The 8,384-nt window shown below is 33.0% G+C and overlaps 4 protein-coding genes across 5 annotated transcripts; 1 reads left to right on the top strand and 3 right to left on the bottom strand.

The window, feature by feature from the left end:
- Positions 1 to 360: 360 nt before the first annotated feature.
- Positions 361 to 1,797, bottom strand: LOC116848247 (probable oligoribonuclease). The gene is made up of 4 exons (XM_032824144.1): positions 1,390 to 1,797; positions 1,136 to 1,297; positions 837 to 1,057; positions 361 to 709 (listed from the first exon to the last, which is right to left on the bottom strand). The coding sequence occupies exons 1-4, from the start codon at positions 1,429 to 1,431 to the stop codon at positions 583 to 585; spliced, it is 552 nt and encodes a 183-aa protein (XP_032680035.1). The 5' UTR covers positions 1,432 to 1,797; the 3' UTR covers positions 361 to 582.
- Positions 1,658 to 2,787, bottom strand: LOC116848282 (histone H2B). Its single transcript, XM_032824188.1, has one exon. The coding sequence runs from the start codon at positions 2,705 to 2,707 to the stop codon at positions 2,336 to 2,338; it is 372 nt and encodes a 123-aa protein (XP_032680079.1). The 5' UTR covers positions 2,708 to 2,787; the 3' UTR covers positions 1,658 to 2,335.
- Positions 2,788 to 2,935: 148 nt separating this feature from the next.
- Positions 2,936 to 4,292, top strand: LOC116848273 (histone H2A-like). The gene has a single exon (XM_032824176.1). It carries the CDS (start codon positions 3,002 to 3,004, stop codon positions 3,374 to 3,376), a length of 375 nt encoding a protein of 124 aa, XP_032680067.1. The 5' UTR covers positions 2,936 to 3,001; the 3' UTR covers positions 3,377 to 4,292.
- Positions 4,293 to 6,179: 1,887 nt separating this feature from the next.
- Positions 6,180 to 8,082, bottom strand: LOC116848236 (15-hydroxyprostaglandin dehydrogenase [NAD(+)]-like). 2 transcript variants are annotated; one of them, XM_032824132.1, is made up of 2 exons: positions 7,136 to 8,082; positions 6,180 to 7,024 (listed from the first exon to the last, which is right to left on the bottom strand). In XM_032824132.1, the coding sequence occupies exon 1, from the start codon at positions 7,923 to 7,925 to the stop codon at positions 7,137 to 7,139; it is 789 nt and encodes a 262-aa protein (XP_032680023.1). In that variant the 5' UTR covers positions 7,926 to 8,082; the 3' UTR covers positions 6,180 to 7,024; position 7,136. The 2 variants fall into 2 exon arrangements, with proteins under 2 accessions (XP_032680023.1, XP_032680013.1); XM_032824122.1 differs by having other exon boundaries at positions 6,180 to 7,014; positions 7,136 to 8,062.
- Positions 8,083 to 8,384: the final 302 nt, after the last annotated feature.

The following is an 8,384-nucleotide window of genomic DNA, read 5'->3' on the forward strand; positions in this document are numbered from 1 at the left end:
TATATATATATATATAATTTCATATAATCTGCGTAATGAGTGTATGAAACTTATGTATACGTAAAAATTTCAAGTATATGAGTCCAGATCGACTAATAAATGATCCTTTTTCGCTAAATGCAACTACTGAATGGAGGCTTGACAATGAAAAAGTGAGAAACAAAATGATAATATTTTATGGCGCGTGATCTGAGAATTAACGTAACTTAAACTTAGAAAAATTTATTAGTTCAGTTTATGTTCGAGAAATGTCTATCCAATGCAAAAGCTTAGACTAATGTTACGTAGTATTATGTTTTTTAATGCAGTAATAAATTATTTTCTAACAAAAGGTGGAAAAACAATAAAAATTTCAATATGTATATTCTTATGTACTTTATTATGTCTTTTTATTATGTTCCACAATGAATAAAAGAGTGTTACATCTATGAGATAAACGATTTAAATTTACACATTTTATATTTTTATTATATTTACACATTTACGATATACAGACACAAATCTTAAGAGATTTGTTGCATTATTTCAATGATTTTTAGTACTTTTTACCTTTTACATGATTGAAATTTTTTTCAACTATTATCATTTTACTCGAAATGTATGTTTTTTATAGTGGGCTAGTTCATTGATACTCTCTTTTATATCATCTAGTGCTCTATGTTTTAACATTTTGGTAGGTACAGTTGTATATACCTCCGGATTCCATCTTCTAAAAATGTTAAAGGTTCACTTAAATATTCATTGCACTAACTACATAAACTACTAACTTTGCTTGCATTGCAAGAAACATCAGCATTGCAGCTTACTGATAAGAATCTACCAGAAACTATTTTTACCTGTGAAGCTCCTTGAGTGAACTAACATCAATAATTCTGTAATGCAAGTATTCATTTACTAATGGCATATATTTCCATAAAAATAAGCGATCCATATAGACTGTGTTTCCAGCTAATGGGCATGTACGCTTAGAAACATATTTTTCTAAAAAATGGAGTACACTCTTTTCAGCTTCTTGTAGTGAAATCTTACTCGAACGGCAGTCATCTACTAATCCACTCTATAATCATAGATATCATTTTGTAGATGTGAAAAACTCCAGAGAACATTATTTATATAAGAATAAGATCAAACTTACGATTTTATGATTTTTCATACACCATTTGTTCATATTTTTTAAAATTATATCTGGTTGATGTATTACAATATTCAATTCTTCACTGATGATCTGTAACGATTTGTCTGTCACAACACAGGCAATTTCTAATATATGATCTTTCTCAATGTCAAGCCCAGTCATCTAAAAATGAAACGTTATAATGATTTATAATTTCAAATGTAAAATCAGATAATTTCTTACCACAATTATTAGAATTAGATGTTGTAACATACCTCCATATCAATCCAAACGATATGATCATTGTAAGATGTCATTCTTTATATTATTAAACAATAAAATTGATGTTTTTGTATGATCAGAAGAGTCCATATATTTCACGTTTTTTCTATATTTAAATTATTCTCACGATTTTCACTTATTTCAAAATTTCTCTGTAACCAAGCACACACGGAAGAAGGAATGTGGAGTCCATAAGCTAACCTCAAATTACGTGTATTAAGTTTTAAAAGAGCACATGCTTCCCTCCAAACGCGTACAATGTTCGTGAAAATTCAAACATGTAACTGATGTTGATTACGATACAAGATATATTAATATATATTTAACATATGTTTACACACTCAATAACGGGAAAAGTTTCCGACCGATGCCAATAATGCTAAAATCGAACTGGCCTTTCACTACAATCAGGACATGCGCTTTTCATGATAAAATAGAGATTCAAGTGGTGATTCAGCAAAGGTGGAACTATAGAACTCTATAGAACTTCTTAAAACAGAAAACTTTTATAATTTTTCATTTAAATGATACGAACTTGTTTATAATCTTTACCGGATAAAAGTCTATAATTTTAACATATACTGTCACTATATTCATGTTTTACGAGAAATTTAAGTTATCTTCAGTTTTTTTTTTTTTTAATAAAAAATTGATATTAAAAACTTCCTATAGAAAGTATTTTTAATTAGCCACAATTTGTTTAAAAAAACTCGTGCAAAAGTAGATTCTTAATATTTTTATTCCTAAAGGTTCTCTTTCCCTGTCAGGATTTTATAAAGAATTACCTCCAAGTCAAACTCAATTAAAGTGAGTTAATAGTTTAGTTTGTAAATGGATGTGTACATATTTATATTTAATAATAAAATTGCAAAACGTGAATGTCAAACGTATAAGAAATTTGTGGCCCTGATAAGGGCCGTTGATTTGGAGAGCAATCATTCACTTAGAGCTGGTGTATTTGGTGACTGCTTTGGTGCCTTCACTCACGGCGTGCTTTGCCAGTTCTCCGGGCAACAGAAGCCTAACTGCCGTTTGAATCTCCCGAGACGTGATCGTCGAACGCTTATTGTAATGCGCCAGTCGGGATGCTTCAGCGGCAATACGCTCAAAAACATCATTAACAAAACTGTTCATGATGCTCATCGCCTTGCTGGAGATTCCGGTGTCGGGATGCACCTGCTTCAAGACTTTGTAGATATAGATAGCGTAGCTCTCCTTCCTCTTCCTTTTCTTCTTCTTATCGGTCTTGCTGATATTTTTCTGAGCCTTGCCGGCTTTCTTCACTGCTTTGCCGCTCGCTTTGGGTGGCATGATGTCGCTCGATCTATTCGCTGCTAACCGTTCGGTTGAGCCTTTAGACGAATGTCTGTGGAGGAACGACTGAATGCAACCCTTATATACAGAAAAGCGACAGTAGCGACGCACCAGTCGCGTGGCGCGCCTCCGCCAATCATTAGACTCCCGGCGCGCTATTGGTTGAACGGTATGCCTTGCTACGATATAAGTAGCCGGCGGCGAGGCACGGAGCTCTCATAACCATTCGACGCATCGCTTGCTAAGCATAAGCTTGTTGAGAAGTCTTTGTGTTGCTCATCGTTTGCAAGAATGTCAGGACGTGGTAAAGGTGGCAAAGCTAAGGGAAAAGCGAAGTCTCGCTCCAACCGTGCTGGATTGCAGTTTCCTGTCGGACGTATCCATCGGCTCTTACGCAAAGGCAATTACGCCGAACGTGTAGGTGCCGGTGCTCCAGTTTACCTGGCAGCTGTAATGGAATATCTCGCAGCTGAAGTGTTGGAATTGGCGGGAAACGCTGCACGTGATAACAAGAAGACTAGAATCATTCCCAGACATCTACAACTTGCCATCCGTAATGACGAGGAGTTGAACAAACTCTTATCTGGTGTTACTATCGCTCAAGGTGGTGTACTGCCGAACATCCAAGCAGTCTTACTGCCCAAGAAGACCGAGAAGAAAGCCTAACAAGCAAAAATTATAAACGGCCCTTTTTAGGGCCACCAATTTTAACGAAGAACATCTTATTCGCAATTCTGTCTCCTTACAATTACCATATATTCAATACAAATATGAAAATATAATCTTTCCTGAAACCATATAATTCTTCATACAAAGAATTTAATAAATCTATATAAATATCTTTAGATATATACAGTTACACATATTGACTTTAAATATTTTTATACGTATTAGCTTCAAATATTTTTCGTTTTTTTGTAATTATTATATGTACATTACTAATTTTAATTATAGTTACAATTAACCAAGTTCCAAGTATTTTTTTATTTTATATTTATATCGTACTGTTAATATTTTTAAAATACTTATACTAATTTCGATATAATTACATTGATATGATAACATTAAACAATCACAAGAAAGCTTTTATCAGGCCTAAAAATGTATTATTTTAATTATACTGCATAATTAATTATGATTGTACCGTACAATTTAAGTAACATTAAAGTATAAATATGGAAACAAATATTTCTTTCGAAATAACCGTCGTTGAAAGAATCGAAACAACAGTTTGTTTATCTTTCATACAATATCATATTCTGTATTCTTAATATCATGAACTTATTGCTGTAAATACAATCCGCTTATTTGTCAATACGCAACGTTCAGTCAGCGCTTATAGGAGAATGCAAGAAAAACAATGTTGTAACTTGAATTTAAAATACTTATGTCACAAAAAGCAAAGAACAAGGTTATTATGTTATTTTCTGTAATATCAACATTACCAAATATAAGAAACCGAAGTCGATGTCATAAGTGAATCAATCACATCCATATGTATCAAAGTCATGCATATAAGTAAAAATGTAACCAATATCGACTGTGTAAAACGCTATATTAAACGGGAATATTTAAGTCTTAATCGTATTTTAATTCATGGTACATTAGTTCGAAGCTAACTTTCCTTGAGTCGCTTCTCGCGATAGCGTATATATAAATCCGTGTTGTTAAAAATAAATTTTAAAACATAGGTTATACATGAACTTTTCTTATTCTTGATCATGTCCTTAAGTATTAGCCTTAAAAACAAATAATAATAAAGAAAAGTTTTTGAGACTCATGTAATATTCTACCATGAATACCATAAATACTAAGATATTTTTACATATAGCACTTGCCTTGGCGTTACATCAGAATACCAAGAATTTGGTCAATACTAATAATTTGGTCAATACTAAGAATTTGGTTTATACTGCTATGAATATCATATTTATATAGTACAATAGCAATTTCAACCATTATCCTCCTAGTTAATCAAAAGTAAACATAGCAAACAATAACTTATTCAAACGAACCTAAATCCCTTTTTACAAAAACGTATAATTTCAATAATTACTTTTTTTATTTACCTCTGATAAAATTGTTTTCAATCAAATCTGCTAACATCGTCCATTCTTAAATCACCATAACACCATAAATGTGAGAAAAAACAGGTTGATAATATCTTCTTCGCAAATATATGTAAAACTATTCCTCTAGTCATTCCGATATTTATCATATGCACAATTTATCGCGCTTTTATGCACATATAGATGGTTTCTCATAAATTTTTATTTGCATTTGTGCAAACAATAGGATATGACTCGACAAAAACAGTTGACGAACTTAATGACAGAATAACAATTCCTGTTCATCGTGATAGTGCACAAATAGTGCACTTCCGGATCACAAACTTAGGAGATCCACACACGCAAATAAAATTTTTGTAGTGTGTATATAGGATAAATTTTTTTAATATTTATATACCAAATAATGAATACATTGTCTAATGTATGGCTATATATATATATATATATATATTGGAAGAAAAATTAAAAACTATATTCATTTTATATATTAACCTAAAATAACATACTAAAGAAATAACATACATATATCTTGTCTTAAAATTTTAATTTCAAAATATGTCATTGTACATCAATAACATTCGGAAAATTGTCGCACTTAAACAAGACTCGTTATCATTAATTTTATTTGGTTTATTTCTCAATACAATTCTAAGTTCGTAACATTAGTCATCCATCAATTTTTTAAGAGCACATTAACTCGTAACAGGTACCATGCCTTTTTAGTCAAGCTATAGGTACAATGGGGTCCGGTAAATAAATTTTTTGTCATTTTTAACATGATAAAAGATAGAAAAAAAACGCTTTATAGTTGAAAAATAATACTTTACGAATATTATATTACAACTAGACATATATAATAAGTCTCAGTTTTTCAGTAATCTAAAAGAAAACGTTAACTGATTATAAAATGAACACAATGTGGACAGTGTTGAAATAAAATACACTGAAAGATAAATAATCGGAAAAAGAAAAAAATTTATATTTTAATCTAAGTCTACAAATTATAGATTATATAAAAAATATAAACAAGTATTGTTAAATTAAATACAATATTAAAATCTTAGAGGGTTTTTAGGTGCAATCGTTACAGATAATGCTTGCACATTTGGTGCATACTGGTTAATGAACCATTGCATCTAACATATATGTACTTTTTTGGACTTCATATCTTTACTTCTAGGACATTTATTACATCTTAGTCTGGATAGCAAAATAATTTTAGATCTTTCAGTTTCTTCAATTTTTAAAATAGATGAAATTATTAAACGCAATGGCTTATGAATATATTGAGTTGTAAGACATCTTTTAAGTTCAGGTTCTACTAATTGAAAGGCAAGAGCTTTTACTCTTTTGCGTGAAGAATGAGTCATATTGAGCTGAAGATTAAGAAACTTATTTTCATAAAAGTAACGTTAACGGTACAATGGGGTCACTGTGACCCCATACGAAAAACAAATGCATATAATTCACAGCTATTTACAAATAACTCGATGATCTTTTCTTCTGTCATACTGAAAACTGTTACTCGAAAGGTACTGAAGATAGCGCCATACAATGGATAGTTTAGGAATTATCACAAAAATAAAATTAGTTGAGGTCCCTGGGATCCCATGGTACCTGTTACGGGTTAAGCATTAGCTTCATTAACAGTTTTCGTAGCATTAATAGAAACATCTCTATCTACCTGACACTTAGACAAATAGCATAATACGTCTTAAAATATAAAATATAACGATATAATAACGATCAAAATTGCACGCAGTTGCAACAAAAAAAAAACGCAAAGTGAAACACGATCGTAGTGAAAAATTTTCAAGAACATAACATCTACCTATCAGACCCCGCGTCAATTTACTCGTATGTAAATATATATTGCGTATTTTTCCATGAGTTATCGGCTTGTCATATATAACGAAATCTTATATATTATTATATTCTACTAAATTACATAACAACGAAACTTCATCCATAACAAAAACAAAAATTCAAAGGAAAAATCAAAGGAACGTCAAATTTTTCGATTTATACACCGTGTTATTTGATTTATTCGAGGAATCCTTACTATAAACCATTTTATATTATTTTTATACGATTACATAAAAGTAACGTAGTTTTACAATCGTTTATACAGATATAGAAAAAAAGTATTAATTCATTGTCACACATATCTGACTCTGGTCTCCCATGAAAGATTAGTCACACGTGTACGACTCTGATGTATATGTGGACGTTGCACTAAAAAATACTTGAAAATTTACTTATGTGTATGCATATAAAATATAAAGTTTGTTCACAGAAGTAGATTTTATATTCCAGAACAAAATTTTCAAATATTTCTTCTCGGTGTACTACGTACCTTACACAGGCGAGGCTCGCTTAGAGTAATGAGGAAAATCCACCGCGTAGGGCGGCTGGCTGTCCTCGGTTACCCAGGTCGCGCCGTTTTCACCTTTTTGTATGAGATGCAGTAGCGCGCGCGACACATTGTCGGGAGTCTGTTGCGGTAAGTTTTCCAGGCTGAAGACGTTTAAGTCAACGAAATCCAAAGCCCGCTTGTGAGTCTTGTCGGTGACAAGCGGCGTTAAAGTGACGCCCGGGCATAACGTGAGGATGCGCACTCCACTGATGTAGTGGAAGTTCGCCAGGCTGTGACTGAAACCAGTTACCGCGTACTTCGAGGCGCAATAGATCGGTATACCGCATTTCTCCGAGGATAGCCCGAATATGGACGATATGTTGACGATAGCACCGCCTTTACCACCCTTGTGCTTTCCCATGTGATCGAAGGCCAATAATGAGATGCGTATTAGCGACATGACATTCACTTCCATCGTTTGCTCCATCCGTCTGTCGTTCGCCAACCCGGCGTTGTTGACGACAATATTGAGCTCGCCGAACGCGTCCAAGATCTTCTTGAATGTCGTCTCGACTTCCTTGGTGTCCGCTATGTCACAGGGAAAGAAGGCAGCACGACCTTTACCGTATTTGTCTTCCAACTCAGTCGCTTGCTTCCGACCCTGTGTTGTCGGCAAATCCACGATGGCGACGTTCTTCGCGCCATTCTTCAGCATTATTTTGACGAATTCGCTGCCCAAACCGCCGGCCCCACCGGTGATCATGACGGTCTTATTTTGTACGTTATCCATCGTGCGAATGTTCTCTACTTCCTTTTCTCACTAAATTCGCGTATAAGTTTCTCACTAAGAAGAATCGGACAATATGCCGTGTACTTATTCGTGCGCACGTACTTTAAATAACATCGATAAAATTCGTTGATTAGATAAAATTGTATATCCTGAGTGCATTTTACAAAAGTATTACGTTCTGAGATAAGGTATTGGTCGTTGATTTGTCGGTTGTATTGATAGTGGGGTTCTATCATGTATTTATACAAAACGACTGTATGTGATATAAGAAACAAACATGTTTAAAGGAGGGAGTGAGATACTAGCTGCGTTCAGCAGAACTCAGCGTTTTATAAACGGTTTAATGATATATTGCAACAGTTTAAATGTTCTGCTGAACGCTCTTTAGGGGCATGTCAGCGCTATATATATATATATATATATATATATATATATATATATATATATATATATATATAT

Source organism: Odontomachus brunneus, unplaced genomic scaffold (genome assembly GCF_010583005.1).
Source record: "Odontomachus brunneus isolate Ranch 3 - 2012 unplaced genomic scaffold, Obru_v1 Obru_scaffold_005, whole genome shotgun sequence".
Taxonomy (NCBI): domain Eukaryota; kingdom Metazoa; phylum Arthropoda; class Insecta; order Hymenoptera; family Formicidae; genus Odontomachus; species Odontomachus brunneus.